Raw genomic sequence first — 20,646 nt, 5'->3', positions numbered from 1 at the left:
GCTGTCTCCTCAGCTCTTCAACTCAAGGCTAGTGCTCTACCACTTGAGCCACAGCGCCACTTCCGGCTTTTTTCTTTTTGTTTATGTGGTGCTGAGGAATTGAACCCAGGGCCTCATGCATGCAAGGCAAGCGCTCTACCACTGAGCCACCTTCCCAGCCCCTCTGTGAGACTCTTATCTCCAATTAACCACCAGAATACCAGAAGTGGTGCTGTGGCTCAAAGTGGTAGAGCATTAGCCTTGAGCAAAAGAGCTCAGGGGCAGTACCCAGGCCCTGAGTTCAAATCCCACAACCGAAAAAAAAAGTGAATATAAATCACACAGGCTAGCCAGTTGTGGAAAAAATACTAACAATTTAAAATAATGAAAATAAAACTCAAAAGAGGAGAGAAAAAAAGAACCCTTCTTAAGGAAATGCACCTCCCTCAAAAAAATCGGCAAGGAAAATTGCACACCTACAAAGATACAGTATATGGATAGATTACGAGAAAAATAGCAGAGGTGCTGTTTGAGCTGGTTAACTTTCATAATCATTAACTGTACTTTGAAATCTTGGCTGGCAATGAATAACTATGATTTTTCTTCCAGGGCATGCCTTTCTTCAGAGAATGTTTTCACATTCATTTCCTATGTGCTACTCTTTTAGAAGTTCTTCTGTGTTTCCTTATATACTGACACAAGCATTCTCTATGATATTTTCCTGCCTTCTGTGCATGCTTCTCTATTATTTCAGGACCATTAAAAGCCAGTCCCCATACACTTACCTACAGACCACTGACCTGCTGGAAAGAACAGCAGTGATTGAACAGCAACTCTGTTGTTGTTAGTTGCTTCTTCTATCACCACAGAGCTGTTTTCAAACTCGTCAGTAACATCAATGCATTCTTCAGGTCATTGAGACTTTAATTCATGATAAGCACCTTGAATATTGTCAGGTGAAATGCCCCTGATGTTTTTGTTATAGTTATTCTACATAACCAGTCCTATCTCCTGAATTTGGCTTTTTCCCTTACCCCATCTTTCGGTTTTCATGGAACTGTGTCTTTGAGGACATTAATAACTTCAATTTTAATCTTTTAGGATTTCAATTTATTATTTTTTGCAGGCTTCAGAGATTTAATCTTTTTTTTAAAAAAATTCAGTGTTTGGGATGATCATTCTGGATAATATCTACATCATTGCTTGTAATTCTTGGGCAGAATGGCTGACATTGCCACATCCCCAGGAAAGGAGAGAAAGTCCAGAACAACTAGGCTGTGGCCGCTCCTCCCAACACAGTATATTCTGCAATGCTCAGGCTCAGTGATCCCCGAGCCACTCAGGGGTAGGAGCACTACCAGCTCCCTCGGCTGCAGTGCTTGTGAGATTCATGCAGATGTGACCCCCCCCCCCCCGGCAGCTTTCTGCCTTGAGGGACCAGCTCACTCTGTCTGAATCCTCAGCTCTCTTTTATCCTTGCTGACATCTGTGAGTAATACATTGGCTTAGCCTGACTTGTCTCACTGAGCCACACTTAAGAATCTTTCTAGTGGGGCTGGGAAGGTAGCTCAGTGGTAGAGCGCTTGCCTTGCATGCCTGAGGCCCTGGGTTCCACTCCTCAGCACCACATAAGCAAAAAGAAAAAAGCCGGAAGTGATGCTGTGGCTCAAGAGGTAGAGCACTAGCCTTGAGCTGAAGAGCTGAGGGACAGGACCCACGACCAGAAAAAAAAAAAAAAGAATCTTTCTAGATGCCTGAGAAGCACAAGAATATCTTGATAAGTGAGTGTTTACAACACTTTGAAAAGTGACAGGAGTTAAATAATGAGAACTTCATTGGTGAAATGTGCATATTTATCCAGAGACCAGGAACAAATTTATTTAGGAACCTTAAATCTCAAAGAAAAACGAACCCTTCTATCTTTGTTATACTTCAGAATACTTCCCCTTTCTCATGTCAAGCCTAAACAATCCCATATATTTCAGCCAACTTTCTGTCACTGTGACAAAATGCCTGGGACAATAGACTTAAAAGGAGAAAGTTTTATTTGGGCCCATGGTTTCTCAGGTTTCAGTCCATGGCCACTTGCCTTCTTACTCTGGGCTTGTGGTAGCCCACTAGATCATGACAAGAGCTCCAAGAGCTCCTATTCACTTCATGGCCAGCTTCAAATGAGGGAGGAAGGCAGAGAGAGAGAGAGAGAGAGAGAGAGAGAGAGAGAGAGAGAGAGAATGAAGAGTGTGAGAGAGAAAATGAGAGAATGAGAGAACACCAGGATGCAAAAATGCCCTTCAAGGATCACACTGCCAATAACCTAACTTCCTCACACTAGGTTCCATCCCTTAAAGCTCATACCAGCTCCTGGTAGTGCCCAGCTGAGGACTAGGCATTTAACCTATGACCTTAGTGGGGGCACACTAGCTCCAAATTATAACATCATGTAACTGTCACTAGCAAAGGAACCAGAAGCAAATACAGGAACAATCAGGCAGACATAGAACTGGGCACTTGGGGATCAGAATCTAGACTCTTCAACACTCTGCTCCAGTCATGTAGAAACTAGCTGAAGCTGGCTGAGTGTTTTCAGCTTCTTATCCTTCCTTTTATCATACTTTCCAGGGCCTTGTTACTAGATTAGGAGTCTTCTCATTTCTGTCTCTTTTATCCCTGTCCCCCAAACTTGAACTCTGAAAAGGCTTCGGGAACTTACTCTGAGTTACAGTTGAGACTCAAAGTGTCCCCTCCCTATAGGACAAAAGTAAAGAGTGGATCTTCAGTTACAGAACCAAGGGGAAAAAAAGACAATAAACTTCGGGGCCTTACATGCATCATATTTCCTAGCCACCCATGGGACACTTTCTGGAGTTATTCCATTTTAAAGATGAAGTCATCAAGGCAAAGGGAGGTGGTCACTTGCCCAAGATGTGGAGAGTGAGTGGTGGGGTGGGAAGTTTGAATTTACAAATTATAATCTTTTGTCACTATGGTATGCAACATCTTGAACACTCTATGATGATACAATAATTTGGATGTGATTTGTCCCAGAGATGGTTCATGTGTTAGAGCGTTGGTCCCCATTTGGCCAGGTAAGATGTCATTAGGTAGGTCATTAGGTTTTTGAAGGTGCTTCCCTTAGAAGGGATTAAGGTAGTTCTTTGAGGACCCTGAGTTAGTTTTTGTGAGAGCAAGTTGTTGTAAGTGCAAACCTGTTTTCTTGTCTGGCATATGCTTCTACCACTGTGGTGCCATCTGTCATGAGGCTGGTCCTCCCCACGGCTGAGCTGACTGTGGCATCATGCCCTTTGGCCTCCAGAACTGTGAGCTAAGAAATGTTCTCTCTCTTTCTTTCTCCCTCTCTTTTAAATAAAGTTAGCTTGTCTTGCCTATCTGTTTTGTTACAGTAACAGAAAACAAACAAATACAAACTGTTATGTCTAAAACTTTGTTATGTTGCTTAATTATGCTAGAAATTTTAGTTTGATTTTGCTTTTGCCTAATAGAATCTGCTGAAAAATATTGAACTTGTTATTTTCTTCTGGAAATTATGTAGTGATATAATAAAGAGCTAAGCATATTTTTAGAAAGGAGAAAGCAATGGTATCTGCATCTGCAAATAGGGCAATGGCCTGGGAGCTCCTGGTGGAGAAGCTGCCCTGAGACCAGGGCATATTCTTTGCCTGACTCACATTGCCCATTTTGGGTCTCTAGTATTAGATTAAATGGGCGTGGTGGCAGGAGATTCAAAGATGTCTGCTCACTGGCTATTGGCTGCCAAGAAGTAATATGAAGCCCAAGCCTTTTGTTTCTGGCCTTATGAGTTCTTGACTGTCCAGATCCTTACATCTTTCACAGACCAACTCAAGTCCACATGACTTCGCCTGCCCATCAGCTTCCCTCTGTTCTCCCTTCCCTTGAACTCCCTGAGTACATAGTTATCAGCAGGCTTTAGATTTTTGGAGCCAAATACTAGCTGAGTACCTCCTCAGAATGGCACTGCTGGGCATTAGCTTTACCTACTTGGGTTGCAAACTCAGGTCCTTTGAACTGTTCTGAACTCCCTCCCAACAAGGAGTATATTTTTGGCAAACAGACCACATTAGAGATTAAAGGCAGAGAATAAAATGAAATACCGTTCAGCTGTTTCCAGTCTGTCTTCTTCTGGTAAGGCTTCCAGAGGGGTGGGGACATCAATGGGAAGCAGAGCTGAGTTGTAAGAATCATAGCTGCAGGGAGAAAAAAAAATCACACAAGTAGTCAAGGAAAAATGAGCACACCGCCAGTCATAGCAGCCTTGGTGTGACTGTCTACAGTCCTTCAGCATTATCACGGGGAGGCCTCTACTTCTCTGCCTCCTTCCCTGCAAATGCCTAGCCATGTTTCTGGAAAAAGCAAATGCAGGGAGCACAGGAGGCCCCAGCAGACCCCTGCATCCCCTTTATAAAGTTAGTCTGTCTTGGGTATTTTGTTATAGTAACAGAAAATGAACAAACACAAATTGGTATGTCTAAAACTTTATGCTACATTGGTTAAGCTAGAAAACTTAGATGGATTTGATCTTTTTTTTTTTTTTGGATTTGGAGAATGCTTCCAAATAAGATGTTTTCTGGAGTGTGAAAACAGAATCAAAAGAGGATCTGGTGTGTGTGTGTGTGTGTGTGTGTGTGTGTGTGTGTGTGTGTGTGAAAGAGAGAGAGAGGGAGAACAAGAGACTTGAAAGGTTTTATTTCCAGCACCAACAAAAATAAAATAAAATATAAAATTAAACATCCTGCCTGGTGCCAGTGGCTCATGCCTGTAATCCTAGCTATTTAAGAGGCTGAGATCTGAGGATCCTGCTTTGAAGTCAGCTGGAGCAGGAAGTCTATGAGACTTTATCTCTAATTAAGTACTAAAAAAGCTGAAAATGCAGCTGTGGCTCAAGTGGTTAGAATGCTAGCCTTGGGCAAAATGCTCAGAGACAGTGCACAGGCCCCAAGTTCAAGCTCCAGGATTGGCATGCACATGCACGCGCACGCGCACACACACACACATGCACACATATGCACACACATACACACAATCTATTGTAATACTAAAAGTTGGTAGCAGGCTCTGTTTCTAGATGGTAGAATGGGCACTTGTTGGTTTGGATCTCAGCTTCTTTCTTATAAACTTTTAAAATGATACTAAAGAAATAAAAACTGAACAAATAACAGCATAGAGAAAGGGTATCAGTGGATACGAGTTTTCAACAATTTTGTGGGAGGTATTTCTAGCACAGCAAATGAACATTGATACCTGTGTACAACCAGTAGGAAAATGTCATCCTCCTATATGTGGCGAAGGCTGCCTGCTGAAGGTAAGGCAGGGGCAGGAATGGATAATGGAGCCACTGAGGACTCTCTTGTGTGCAGGCAAGCCTCTGAGGAAGACAGAACTTGTATCTCATCACGGGTGGCTCATGCCTGTAATCCTAGTTACTCAGGAGGCTGAGATTTGAGGATCAAGATTTGAAGCTAGCCAGGACAGGAAGGTCATGAGACACTTATCTGCAGCTAACTATTATACCAAAAAACTGGATAATAGAGCTGTGGCACAAGTTGTTGAATACCAGCCTTAAGTGAAAAAACTAAGCAAGTATGAGAGGGCCTGAGTTCAAGCCCTAATATAAACACACACACACACACACACACACACACACACACACACACACACACACACACACACACAAAGACTGGTGATTTTATTTGTTCCTGTGTCAAGCAAGTGTGCAGATGGTTAGAAAGAAAAACAATCTGCGATATCATGGTTTTGAAGGATGGAATAGAATGAGGAAGGTGTCTCTGAATTAACATGCGCAGATTTCTAGAGATACTATTCTGCGAAAAAAGCAAATGCAGAAGAACATATTTAGAGTGGCACTTTTTATATAAGAAAGAAGGGACAATAAGTGTACAGAGAGAAACATAGGAAGGGTAGTTGGAAGACTAAATGGAGCCCATCCTCAGGAAGGAGTGGAAGGGAGGGGCGCTTCCCTGAGTATGTCTCTGTGAAGCTCTTACTTTGGAAAACAAGTTGGTGTTCTATTTATTGAAAAGATAAAATTAAATCAGTAAGAAAGAGAAATGAATCAAGAGCAAATGGAGCCAAACACTATTTGGCTCATGCCTGTAATCTTAGCTACTCAAGCAGCTGAGATCTGAGGATTGTGGTTCAAAGCCAGTCTGGACAAGAAAATCCATGAAACTCTTGCCTCCAGTCAACTACTGAAGTGACAGAGTGCTAACTTTGCAGAAAAAAAACCCAAAAAAACTCAGGGACAGCATCTAGGGCCTGAGTTCAAGCCCTTGAACTGGCACACAAAAGTAAAAGCAAGCAAGCAAATGGAAACAAATAATTTCATAATCACAACAGGGGGAAAGAAAGGAAAAGAGAGACAGAAATATAGCTAGAGAGAGACAGAGAGATGACCCAAGTGACTTACAATATGGTATCAGAGTGGAGTGAGGGTAGGGGGAGAATTATAAATAAATCTGAACTCTATTTATTTTGTCTCATTATTAAACTGATTATGCACGAGACCATTCTGAGGCTATTTTAATGGGTTATAATATTAGGAAACAAGTGTGTTACAGCCAGGACTTTTGCAGTGCTGAAGAGAGGAGATGAAGACATGGAGAGGTGGAAAGTCAGCCCCACTTCATTGAATGCGGACAGGAATTGGTGTAGACTTATGATTTCTAAAATATGCACCTATGTGTGATCATATGCACATGTATGTACACGTGTGTATATGTGTCCTTGTGTGTCTGTTAAATGTGTATTTGTAACCTGGCTTTGTATATAGAAGAGATCAAGATACAAAGGCACCCCAGTGGTGATATGCACACCAGGACACACCATTCCCCTGGATACTGGACCCCACCACTCAGAGGTCAGCCCTATTTACTGATTTCACCATAAAGAACTCAGGTTCTAATCGAAGATCCCACAAAAACTGTAGAACATATAGTTGAAGGGATAGCAGAAAAGAGAGAGAACAGGGCCTGGGCCATTCTCCAGAGACCTGATCTAGAACAATGGAACAGCAACAACCAAGAGGTTTCATGAAGCATAATGAATTAATTATACATTCTCAAACCATGTTGCTCTTAAGTTATTTCCTGGTGTAAATACATTGTTTTCAATTTTATGGTGGTAGATGATTTTTTTTTTTGGGTCCGGTCGTGGGGCCTGAACTCTTGGCCTGGGCGCTGTCCCTCAGCTCTTCAGCTCAAGGCTAGCACTCTACCACTTGAGCCACAGCGCCACTTCCGGCTTTTTTTCCGGTGCTGAGGAATCGAACCCAGGGCCTCATGCATACAAGGCAAGCACTCTACCACTGAGCCACCGTCCCAGCCCTGGTAGATGGTTTTAAATTAATATCCTTACTTGACGAAGTAAAACTGATAACCCTAAATTAGTTCTCAAATTGTTTCTGAAAGCCTAGAAACCACTGTCTTTAAGTAATTGTCTCCCTCCCTCCCTCCTTCCTCTCTCCTTCCCTCCTTCCTTCCTCCCTCCCTCCTTCTTCTTTCCCTCCCTTCTATCTTTCTTTCTTTCTTTCCTTCTTCCTTTCTTCCTTCCTTCTTTCCTTCCTTCCTTTCTTTCTTTTCTTTCTTTCTTTTTTTCTTTCCTTCTTTCTTTCTTTCATTGTGCTAGTACTGGGGTTTGGAATCAGGGCCTTTTTTCTATCATTTGAACCATAGCTTTACTTCCAGCTTTTTGGTAGGTAACTAGAGATAAGAGTCTCACAGACTTTTCTGCCAGGGCTGGCTGAGAACCACAATCCAAACATCTTAGCCTCCTGAGTAGTTAGGATTACAAGTATGAGCTACTACCATTTCTGCTTTTTTTTTTTGGTTGGTCTTGGGGCCTGAACTCTGGGCCTGGACTGTCCATCAGCTCTTCAGCTCAAGGCTAGCGCTGTAACACCGGAGCCACAGTACCACTTGAGGCTTTTTCTGCTTATGTGGTACTGAGGAATCAAACCTAGGGCCTCAGGCACGCAAGACAAGCACTCTATCACTGAACTACCTTCCCAGCTGCTGCTACTATTTCTTTGGGTGCTGCTCAATTTTAGATTTTATGGAAGTCTGCAGACTCAACAAAATCTCTTTGATTTACTAATGAGTAAAGAAACCAGTAAACTCTTTGATGATTCTCATGAACATAAATAAAATAAATCCAAAAATAACTTGGAGTATATAAATGCTAAGCAATCATATTGCATGGTTTAATAATATGCAGATAAATCTCAGGGTACAAGAGAAATCTCATAAGTAATAGGAGATTTAAGCAAAATGGCCATAGATTGAAAAATCACTAATGGATGTGTAGGGATTTCTATAGGCTGAATGTTTGTGTCTTCCCAAAAGTCATACATTGAGATCCAACCCCCAATGTGGCTGTGATTGTAGTTAGAGTAGAAGGTCTAGAGAGCATTTGGGTTATGGGGTGGAGCACTCACTTGGATTAGAGCCATCAGATGAGAAGCCCCAGAGGACTGCCTTCATCCTCCTTTATGTGAGAACACAGCAAGAGGGCACTGTGTATGAGGCAGGAGATGAGCTCTCATCAGGCTCCAAAGATTCAGACACAGCTTAGTATTAACATGGGTCAAGTGTTTTGGTTTTGGTTCTGGGCATCAGACCCAGGGACTTGAGCATGCTAAGTAAGTACTCTAGCATTGCGCTATACCCTCAGCCACTTAAAGTTTCTTTTTTTCTTTGGTGGTAATGCATTTGAACCCAGAGCCCCATACTTGTAAGACACCACTGAGCCATGATTCCAGTCCTTTTTTGTGCTAGTTATTTTTGAGATAGGGTCTTCCTTCCTTTTTCAAGCTGATCTACCTAGTATAGGCTTTCTGTCATTGCTGGGATGACAGTGCACATCACCATGCCCAGTTTCTTCTGTTAAGATGAAGTCTCAAGGACTTGTCTTCCAAGCATGGCCTGGAACCACTATCCTGCTGATCCATCGTCTCCCATGGAATGAAAAGTGGCAGGCACACACTGGCATGGGTCAGTTTTGAAGCATCCCAGCTCCCAGTTAAAAGGAGTCTCTTGCGGCAGTGCTGGCGCCATCTGGTGGCAACAGAGTGATTGCAAGGTTTTGAATGTGGAAAAGTGTGACCAATGCATCCAGTAGGCAAGATACTAGATGCTTTGCATGAGCATTTAATTTAAGTCTTCACAGCAGTCTGGTGAGGATGCCTCACCCATGTCACAGGTGAGGAAATGATTGTTCAAGGAGCCCCAGGAAGAAAGTAACTCACCCAATTGCAGAGAGCTGGGGGGCACAGCCATCAATATCAGAGGCAGGTTTCTGATGCCAAGGCTCTTGCTTTCTACGCTTCTACTGTCTACTCCCAATTTTGGAGATTCTTTATTTTAAATAAAGAACAGGGATGCTGAGTTTGAGAAGACAGGGAAGCTGGGAGAGAACAATGCAGTCCCATGCTGGGTGCTTTTTATCTCCAGGCATAGAGAAGAACGGAGAAGCACCAGGGGTAACCTCGAAAGGGGACACAAAGAAAGAAGACTTTGGAAGTTCAGCTGCACCTACCTTATATCAAGGGGAGCTTTTCTGGTTGGCAATGAAGGAAAAAGTCAAATCAAGTGTCTTAGGGTCACAGGCTAGATTCCAAAAACCTTACATACCTATAGGAGGACAGACAGTGAGTATGGAGTGGCTGAGTTAATGTAACTCAGTACTATGAACTGGGTAATGTACAAAGAGAAGATCTTTGGCCCATTGTTTTGGTCCAAGGTTGAAGAGCTGCATCTGGTGACAGCCTTCTTGCTGTCAGTGCTCTTCAGTTGCTTAGGTCATCATATAGCAAAGGACAGACAGTGAGTAGCCACTGGGCTTTTTCACATTAATCTAAGGCCACCAGGATTTAATCATGGGCTTCACCATGATGATTTTGTTTAATATTCCCAGAGGCTTCACCTCTAGACACCCTAGTCAGATGACATGTCCACGTTCTTCCCACCTCACACTGGTGTTAAACCCCAGCCCGAGTCTCAGAAGAGACAAACGATCACAATGATCATCACCTAGTATAAATTAAAAAAAAATCAAGGCTGAGAAGTGCCCTTACAACAAACCTCATCCCCTGTCTCAGAAGAGTAGTAGAGGGGCATGGCTGACCCCACAGCTCCTGCATGTGTGGAGTAGTTCTTGATGGTTTTAAGCCAGACAATCGAGGGACTGGGAATGTGGCTTAGTGGTAAAGTGCTTGCCTTGCATGCATGAAGCCCTGGGTTCCATTCCTCAGCACCACATAAACAGAAAAGGCCAGAAGTGGTGCTGTAGCTTAAATGGTAGAGTGCTAGCCTTGAGCAAAAGCAGCTCAGGGACAATGCCCAGGCCCAGAGTTCAAGCCAGAGGATTGAAGCTCACTGGTGTGAGTTGGGGGGTCTGCTGATCTCAGTCAGTGGCAATGCTCAGCTTTTCTGACCATCTCAGTGAAGAGTCCTCACTGAAAGAGAGGGTGATGGTTGCTGCAAATCATTGTGGGACCCTAGTCACATTCAAGCACCAGTATCTAAATAGCTACATTTATAAAGACAATGGGCTGATAGCAGAAGTTTAAGGGCTCCAAAGTAGGTGCTGCTTATCTTAGAGCTTTGAAAAGATACTAAATAGCTGGATTAGCAAAACTGTATCTAGACTAAATTCTTCCTTTGTGGTTCAACAATATCTTCACCTATCTGTTCTGTATATGAGGCTGAGCTCCAGGCTATGTATAGAGCTGAGGGTGTGTGTGTGTGTGTGTGTGTGTGTGTGTGTGTGTGTGTGTGTGTGTGTGTATGTGTAGGTGGGGCCCTATAAATGGAGAGGAAAGTGGGTTCTTTGGAACTGAGTGTGGAGGGTGCAGGAGGCTAATCTTGGCAATTTAAAAAACAGACCAAGATATTTCAGCTGAATTCTACTGTTTAGTTGTCTACCTGCGCTGAAGTGCTACTTGTCAATTAGCCACTGCAACACCACTTTTTCAAAAGTGTAATAAGACAACTTTGCTTAAGACAAATTTGCTGGGTGCTGGTAGCTCAAACTTGTAATCCTAGCTAATCTCAGGAGGCTGAGATCTGAGTTGAAAGCCAGCCTGGGCAGGAAAGCCTGTGAGACTCTTATCTCTAATTAACCACCAGAAAACTGGAAGTGGAGCTGTGTCTCAAAGTGGTAGAGCACTAGCCTTGAGCAAAGGAACTCAGGGACAGTACCTGAGTTCAAGCCCCACAACTGACAAAAAAAAAAGACAAATCCATTTGACAATTTTTTGATTAAGATGAATTCAAAATAGGAAAATCAAGAGTACAGTATCCCATCTCTCTGACTTGCAAACATCTCTTAACTCACACTTGCAAAGTTTAATTTGACATAGCATTATGGTGTAACTTCTGTAATCTGTGGGATTAATGACCTCCTGGGAGACAGGAAGATAGCAAGGCTTACCTCTGTGTGGGCTCTATCTTAGAAGGGTCTGGCATGGAGGAGAGCACCACGGGCTGGAACTTCTTCCAGTGCATGATTCCAGGGATAATGTCCTGTAACAGCAATAAGTATAGGGCCACATGAGAAGGAGAAAGGACTTCAGTCATTCAGCATTTTGTGTGTGTGTGTGTGTGTATGTGTGTGTGTGTGTGTGTGTGTGTGTGTGTATTCTGGTACTTGGCTGGCACTCTACCACTTGAACAATGCCTCCAGCCTTTGTTTTTCCTGGTTTATTGGAGATGGAGTCTCTTGGACTTTTCAGGTTATTTAATATCTTTTCAAACATCTAGGTTGGGCTAGCACTCTCTGTGGCTCCCTTTTAAATCAAGATTCTCCAGTTCTTGGTCCTAAGTCACCAAAGGCCTTGTGGGCCAAGCTAGTGAACTTGGAGCTGTTCCCACTGGCAGTAAAGCCCACAGAGGTCTTTGGAGTCAGAACCAACAGGATCAGATTTGTGTTGATGGAAGATTCCTATGGAGGGCAATCGCAGCAGTGGTGAGCCCAGGGATAGACTAGAGGAGGGCCCTTGTAGCTAAGGAGGTGGACTGGTTAGCTATGGGGAGCGGGAGAAGGAGGGAGTCAAGTTCTGTGTACAATGCATGTGGATAACACATGGCGGAGGCAGTGGGGGAGAGCTGGTGGGAGTGAGGCAGAGATGATCAGACTTAGAGATTTATTGAGACTGAGGGGTCTTGAGGTGATTTTCAAGAGGTGCCTCTAGATATTCAGGTCAGGTGGATCATATAGGGGAAGGAATTCTTTGTAGCCACTTCTGTTCATTTGTCCCACCGTCCCCCTGTGTACACTGGGATTTTTATACTAGTAGGGATCAAAGTAAGAGGAGGTCAGAACAAGGAGGGATATGAATCTTGTGGCTGAGGTAGGAGTGAGGGAACAATTCCTTTTACAGGGACAACAGAGAAAGTATTGACAAAAGCCAACAAGAAGTGGGTGTGGACTGGACAAGGTTGTGTTTGGGTGGACGGGACAGAGTTGGTTTTAGTGTGTGTGGGACAAAGGTGGCATTTTTTTTCCTTGCCGCTTTTTGTGTGTATGTGCAGGTCCTAGGGCTTGGATTTCAGGTCTGGGCACTCTCCCTGAGATTTATGGCTCAAAGCTAGCACTGTTCTTCTAGAATCACAGCTCCACTTCCATCTTTTTGGGAGTTCATTGAATATAAGAGTCTCATGGACTTTCCAGTCCCGGCTAGTTTCAAACCATGAACCTCAGATTTCAGCCTCCTGCGTAGCTAGGCATGAGACACAGATGTCCTGCTTTCCCTGCTGCTCTTTTAGGGCTAGCCTAGTAGGGGTGCCATCACTCTGCTTGGTATGTAGCCGTGGTCCTCCAGGTTCATCCCCATCGCCTCCCTGAATCCCAGACCACCTCTGTCAGTGAGCTGAGACAGTGCTTTACCGTGTGATGGAGAAACTGCTTCTGGGTGAGTGGAATGCTGGACCCCTCGTGGCACTCCTGCATGAACTTGTACTTGGGGTGAGAGCACACATGGTAATCTATTAAAGTCTCTGAGTAGGTCAGTGGGTGCTTCATGGGAAACAATCCTGGGTTGGGATTCTGCAGAAGAGAAAAGGCTTCTGTTTACCCATCCATGGCAGGCCTAGGACGGGCATCAGCTAGAGTTCCCTATGGCTCCTGAGAGTGCTAACACTCTGGGATTCCATGTCAAACTGTCTAGAAGGAGAAGCAGGAGATCCAAAGCTTCTTCAAGTGGCTATGGTTTACGATGTCCTCATCATGCAGAATTGCCACTTTTCCAGATTAAGAGCTCTTCACATGCCATTTGGGTTTACTCTCAGTGGAATCAAGTGAAACTGAAATCACAGCTCGCAATGGCTTCTAGTATTTGCTTCTACTTACAATGAATTAGGGGATTATTAAATCAGCAAGCAGGTTTAAAAAGAAAGCAAATAAGCTTCTGGATCAGAAAACAAAAATAGCCTCTTAGAAACCATGCTAAAAGAGATGACAAAAACCATGACATTTGGTATACCAGGAAATGTCAACATTTAACATTATTGTGGTAATGGTTTTAATTCAGGATGGCTCCATGAGGATGTGGTATCTGGTTTGAAGGGAGATCTTAATTTTTTTTTAAAAAAACTAATATTCTGAAGAACTAATTGAGGTGCAGAGCAATTTTATCAAAATACTAAAATAGAGGACCTTCAAATAATATCCTTTCTGGACTTTGTACAACAAATCTTGTACTCTTGTCTCAAACACTCCCAAACTCCACCTTAGTAAGGCAAACCTGATCTAAATGCCAAAAGCCAAATGTTCCCACCCCCAATTTAAATATGAGCAAACTGGGGAGACATTCTACTCCCAGATGCAAGGTATGGAGGGCCCAGAAGTGGCGTGCTGGTAAGTCAGGAATGCTGAAGTGACTATGGATACAGGGTCTGGGGCCAAGATGAGGTCTAGAGGAAAGACTCACAGGAGACTCTCTGCTGAATGTCCAGATGTGGAGGAGGAGGGTGGGGAGGGGACGGAACCCCTGGAGGGTGTCTGCAAGGCCACAGTGATGTGGGAATGAGCCAGTGAGGCAGGCACATTTAAGGAGACGGCGCCATGGGAATGAGCTGGCCATACTCCATGGGGGTAGCCACGGAGGGCAAGTTACTTAGGTGCCTTTAGGAGTGTCTTCTGCTCTGGTTGACTGAAGCATGAGGAGGAGCTGGATGGCCTTGGGCCAAGTGTAATAAATGCAGATTTTTCTGCAAATGGTGATAACATTGTTTTCGCTAGTTTCTCTACCTCAGATCCCCTGGGTGGCCGCCACTGCTAGAGTTAAGAGGTCATGACAATTTTAATTTTAGTCTTCCTCAAAGTACTGCATGTATCTGGTAGTGACTCACCAGGCCACACGTGGTTATGATGACAAGCAGAGGCTCCTGTAGCTCTTTGCTGTCCCCATATCCCAGAGGCTGTTTCTCCTCCTTTCTGCCCCCTTCCTTCCCCCCCCCCCCCACTCCCCCCCAACCCCAATCCTTCTCCTTCCCCCCCCCCCCCCCCCCCCCCCACGGTTTCCGTGCCTCTGATGGTCATGACTTTAACCCTAAATGTTATTCTTTTTTCGTTGGTTGTGGGGCTTGAACTCAGAGACTGGGCTCTGTAACTGAGCACTTTTGCCAAAGGCTATTGCTCTACTGCTTTGAGCCACAGCCCCAATGTCTGGTTTTTGAGTGGTTAATTGGAGATACGAGTCTCACATGGATTTTTCTGCCATGGCTGGCTTCAAACCATGATCCTCAGATCTCAGCCTCCTGAGTAGCTAGGATTATATGCACGAACCACCAATGCCCAGAAACATTATTCTTACTATACGTATTCTTCCATTCTTCCTCCTCTTCCTTGTCTTCCTCATTCTTTTCCATTTCTTCCTCCTCCTCTCTTGCTGATACTGGGTATTGAAGTTAAGTTTCATGCTTGCTAGGCAAGTGCTCTACCACTCGAGTCATGTCCCTAGCCCTGCCCCCTATTTCTTGATGATCTACCTCATACTGCACCTATTAAGTCATTACCATGCAAGGTAAATATTGGCTCAAGAACACAATACCCCTTCCAAACTCCTTTGTACCAATTTTAAAATTATCTTATTCTTCTTAGCAAATGACCTTAGTGACTTGAAATGATGCACATAGGCACCCATTACTTGCCTTTTTTTTTCAGGTACTGTGATTTGAACTCAGGGCTTGCACTCACTCAGTTTTCTTGCCCAAGGCTGGTGCTATACCAGTGAGCCACAGATCCAGGCCAGTCTTTTGTTGGTTAATTACAGACGGAGTCCCTTTTCTGTCTAGTCTGGCCTCAAATCTCAATCCTTTGGATCTCTGCCTTCTGAATCACTGAGATTATAGGTGTTAACCACTGGCATCCAGCTTTGTTTCACTGTTTTTTTGGCGGGGGGGTCCGGTCGTGGGGCCTGAACTTTGGGCCTGGGCGCTGTCCCTCAGCTCTTCAGCTCAAAGCTAGCGCTCTACCACTTGAGCCACAGCGCCACTTCTGGCTTTTTTCTTTTTGCTTATGTGGTGCTGAGGAATCGAACCCAGGGCTTCATGCATGCAAGACAAGTGCTCTACCACTGAGCCACCTTCCCAGCCCTGTTTCACTGTTTTTAAACTATTTCAATGTTTCTTCAGATGAAATGAAACTCATAATCTGGAACCGTAGCTAAGAATTTCATGTTCTTCTCACTGGCTGTTTCTAAAGTTGAAGACTAATAAGTAGCATTTGTTTTGTTTTGTTTTTTTCCTGTGTGATTATTTTTCTGGAAGGACAACTGGAGACCTGGATTATAGGTTTTTGTGTGTGAAGGTTTAATATCATGCCAGGAAGCAACCAAAGCTCTGGGTTGCATCCTCAGCAACTCTTCTCCCCTCCCCCAATTCAAAATTGTGACTACTTTTTTAAATTTTTTTGTTGGTCGTGGGGCTTGAAGTCTGAGCCTATGCGCTGTCCCTCAGCTCTTCAGCTCAAGGCTAGTGCTCTATCACTTGACCCACAGCACCACTTCTGGTTTTCTGAGTGGTTTATTGGAGATAAGAGACTTTCCTGCCTGGACTGGCTTTGAACAGCAATCCTCAGATCTGAGACTCCTGAGTAGCTAGGCTTACAGGCGTGAGCCACTGGCGCCCAGTTTAAAATTGTGACTCTTGAATCACCATTGGAGTAGAGTTCTGTTGTAACAGCCAGATGGATTCCATTTTTACATTTTCTATCAACTCTTTAAAAACCACTCCTAATTTTAGTTTGTTTTCTGACTTTGAATATATGAATGGATTTTTAGTTGATAGTTTCCTCCTGGCCTTTATAATTGCCTTCTTTTTTTTCTTTAACGTTGTGTCTCTTGAGTGTTCCCTTCTCTCATCTGCACTGTTTGCTCGTGCACAGAGTCTACTTTTCTATACAATTCTCCCTAGAGTCACTTACCCTCTTCCAGGCTTCACACACAGATAGCATCCCAACACGTCATTATATGATGCTTTGCTGCCTGTCACCTATACTCCTTTCTTTTTCCTTTTGTCTCTTTTCTTTCTTTTACTGTTATGTTGATCTATAATTGGTATACAATAAATGACACAATTAAATTATCTGTGTCTTCATACTCATCTACCCACCTATCCTCAGGCAGCTAATAATCTACTACCTCTATAGATGACTTCAGATGTTCTAAACTTTTTGTTTGGCAATGCTGGATCCTGAGCCATGGTCCTAGCCCTTTCCTGCTTCAGTTATTTTTTGGATAGGTTCCTGTGTTTTGAATCTGAGGCCAGCTTTGGAACATGATCCTCCTACCGTTGCCTCCAGAGTCCCTAGAATTACAAATATGTACCACCATACCCAGTTTCAAGTTTCCTTGTTGAGATACGGTCTCAGTAATGTTTTGTCTGGGCTGGTCAATTTCACATCCCTGTCATAGTTCTAATTTCTTCACATTTGCTCCAACACACTGTCTTTGTGTGTGTGTGTGTGTGAAACTACTAGAGTTTAAATTTACAACCTTGTACTTGCTAAGCTGGTGCTCTAGGACTTGAGCCACACCTTTAATCCAGGGTTTTGCTAGTTAATTGGAGATGGAGTCCCATGGACTTTTCGGCCTGCACTGGCTTAGAAGCTGATCTTCCAGATCTCAGCCTGGAGTATCTAGGGTTTCAGGTGTGAGTCACCGAAGCCTAGCTTAACAGTATCTTTAGGAAAGCAGAAATCTTAGTTTTGTAAAGATTAACTATCATTAATTTTTTTTACAAAATCCATATTTTTGCATTCATGGATTATGTTTTGTACTAAATACACGTGCACGTGTGTGTGTGTGTGTGTGTGTGTGTAAACTGGTACTAGGTCTTGAGCTCAGAGCCTCTTGTTCTTGCTTTGCTTTTTTGTACAAGGCTGACACTAAAACTTTGAGGCCCAGCTCCCTTCTAGCTTTTTTCTGCCTGAACAGAGAGAAAAGTCTCCTAGGTCTAGCTTTTTGCTGCCTACACAATGATAAGAATCTCCTGGATTTGTTTACTTGTGCTGGCTTCAAACTTTAACCCCCAAATGTAGTGAATCCTCAAGTATCTAGGATTATAGGTATGAGCCACCAGCTCTCTTATGTGCTTTTGCTTAAGTCTTATATTTTGGAATTCACGTATTTTTTGTTTTGTGTTAATTTCATAATGCATGAAATATAGAAGGAAATTCTTTTATTTTCAGTTTTGGTAAGTGGATATCCAAATTTTCTATGGGTATTTGTGGAAAATTACTTTTTCTTTTTCTTTTTTTGTCGGTTGTGGGGCTTGAACTCTGGCCTGGACGCTGTCCCTCAGCTCTTCAGCTCAAGGCGAGCGCTCTACCACTTGAGCTACAGTGCCACTTCCAAATTACTTTTTCTTCAATGAATATATTTTTGGATTCTAAATTAGGTTATATTGATCTGTTTATTTTTACTCCAGTTTTTGTTTTCTGTTTGTTTTTATGGTGTGGGGAACCAACCTAGGACCTCATGCATGCTATGCAAGTATTCTACCCCTGAGGAAGCCTTAGCCTGTTTATTTCTATGCAAGTGTACAATAAAGACAGATAGTGTAAGTCCTTGAACTTTATTCTTCCAAGTCATTTTGGACAGATACGAATTTCTACATGAATTTTAGAGTAAGTCTATTAATTTCTTTTAAAAATGGTCTTCTGGGCTTATGTTGACTGGGATAATACTGAAATTTTAGACTAGTTTGGAGATAGGATGCCTTAATAATATTAACTCTCCCAACCTATTAATGTGACATATTTTTTCCCTTTATTTAGATCTTCTTTGAATTCCCACAACAATCTTTTATAATTTTTAGTGAATCAGTTTTACACATTTTGGTTAGAATTACCTGAATGTTTTATATGCTACATTTTTTTTAGTAATAAGACTTTAAAATTTTCAATTTTATTGTTGCCAATTTGTAGAAATATAATTGATTGTGTATGATGAGCTTACATCTTGCAGTTTTGATACATTTACATGTTAATTTTAGTAGGTTTTTTTGTAGATTATATTGTATTTTCTACATATTCAATTATTTTATTTATGAATAAAGATAGTTTTACATCTTCCTTCCAATTCTGAATGCCTTTCATTTTTCTTGCTTTGTTGCATTGTCTGTAGTTACAGTCTAAAATATCCTTACTAGGAGCAGATAAGAACATACACTTTTATCTTATTCTGAACTTAGGAGAAAGGCATTCAGTCCCTTACCATTCATTCTCATGTTATCCCTGTAGTTTTAAATAGATGGCACTCATTAGGTTGAGAAAGATCCCTTCTCTCACTCACTGAAGGTATTTATCAGGAATGAATGTTGCACCATTTTTTCTGTATTTATTTTTTTTAAATATTTTTATTATCTTTAAGTAGTTCTATAAAGAAGTTCCCAATCTACAAAACAGTATATGAACACAAAGTGTCTGATAACATTGTCACCCATTGCTCCTCACCCACCCCTTCTCTTTTCTTAGTTTTTTTTATTTTTTTGTTGGTTGTGGGGCTTGAACTCTGGGCCTGGACACTATCCTTGAGCTCTTTAGCTCAAGGCCAGCACTCTACCACTTGAGTCACAGCACCACTTCTGGTTTTCTGGTGGTTAATTGGAGATAAGAGTCTCATAGACTTTCCTGACGGGGCTGGCTTTGAACAGCGATCCTCAGATCTAAGACTCCTGAGTAGCTAGGATTACAGGCATGAGCTACCGATGCCCGGCTTCCTTCTTACTCTTAATATATAGTTACATTAAGTTTTGAATGTTAAACTAGACTTTTCTTGGCATAAATCCTTACTTGCTTCTGATACATTATCCTTTTGAAATCATGGTAGATTTTCTCTAAAATTTTGCAACAAATTTTTGATGTATATTTGAAAAGAGTATTGTTTTATCTTTTATTCTTACAGTAATGTTTACAAGAACAATACTGATTTCTAGTATGAAGGTACTAGTTTCTTTACTATGTCCCAGAAGAGTTTGCCATTATTTTTTCTTTAAAACTTTTATAAAATCCTCCAAAAGGCCTCTGGTCTTGAGGATTTCTTTGTGGAAAAAAAATTGACTATAAATTAAATCTCTTCAATAGACATAGAGCTATTTGGGTTATCTATCTACTCTTGAATAACATTTCACAGTCGGTGCCTCTAAATAATGTGCACATTTAACAGGTTGTTGAATTTTGAGCATAAAGTTGTTCATAATATAAACATATCTTTTTAATATCTGTAGAATATATGCTACTATCCCTTTTCTCATTTCTGATATTGCGTGATTTGTTCCCTGATCATTTAGGTTAGATATTAATTCACTTTATTTTCATAGGACTAGTTTTTTTTCTATTTAAAACAATTCATTTTTTTTTCAGTCAGATCCTTGTAATTTCTTATCTGTGATCAGTTTGGGTTTCTTCTGTCTCTCCTTTTTCTAATGTATTAAAAGGTAAACTTAGGACACTAATTCGAGACCTTTCTTCTATTATAAAGTGTATAGTGCTTTGACTTTCCTACCATTTTTTGTATTAATTTAAATTAAAAAAACTTTCAGTTAAATACTTTCTAATTTTTCCTTTGGCCTATATAGATATACATCATAGAAAAGATACAAGTTTATGTCATAGAAGTAGAAAAGATTATAAAGCTACTATCATAAAAACAAATTCTAAGCTGGACATCAATGGCTCACATCTATAGTCCTCGCTACTCGGGAGGCTAAGATTGGGAGGATTGCAATTTGAGCCAGCCAGGCTCAAATTTCATGAGACCTCCACTCTAACACATAGCTGGGTACAGTGGCATATGCTTATTATCCCAAGCTGTGTAGGAGGCTGGGATTGGGAGCAAGTGGTTCTGGACCTGCCCAGGCAGAAAGTCTCTGAGACTCCATTCCCACAAAGGGAATCTGGACATGATGGTATATACTTATTATCCTAGCAATGACAGGGAGCTTAAAGGAAGTGGATCATAACTCAGATGTGCTGAAGTGAGAAGCAAGACCTTATCTAAAAAATAAACGGTTAAGACGTGGTTGGAGGGGCTGGGAAGGTGGCTCAGTGGTAGAGCGCTTGCCTTGCATGCCTGAGGCCTGGGTTCAATTCCTCAGCACCACATAAGCAAAA

The 20,646-nt window shown here is 42.2% G+C and overlaps 1 protein-coding gene across 1 annotated transcript in view; it reads right to left on the bottom strand.

The window, feature by feature from the left end:
• Cfap221 (cilia and flagella associated protein 221) overlaps positions 1-20,646 on the bottom strand; it is a 93,591-nt gene that overhangs the window by 7,927 nt on the left and 65,018 nt on the right. Inside the window, exons 13-15 of the mRNA XM_013020667.1 lie at positions 12,919-13,077; positions 11,464-11,555; positions 4,110-4,202 (exon numbers count right to left, since the gene is read on the bottom strand). Coding sequence (XP_012876121.1) covers positions 4,110-4,202; positions 11,464-11,555; positions 12,919-13,077 — 344 coding nt within the window. The remainder of the gene's footprint in view (positions 1-4,109; positions 4,203-11,463; positions 11,556-12,918; positions 13,078-20,646) is intronic.

This window comes from Dipodomys ordii, unplaced genomic scaffold (assembly GCF_000151885.1).
Source record: "Dipodomys ordii isolate 6190 unplaced genomic scaffold, Dord_2.0 Scaffold52, whole genome shotgun sequence".
NCBI lineage: Eukaryota > Metazoa > Chordata > Mammalia > Rodentia > Heteromyidae > Dipodomys > Dipodomys ordii.
The sequence above is the reverse complement of the archived record's forward strand: the minus strand, read 5'-3'. Positions and strand labels throughout refer to the sequence as shown.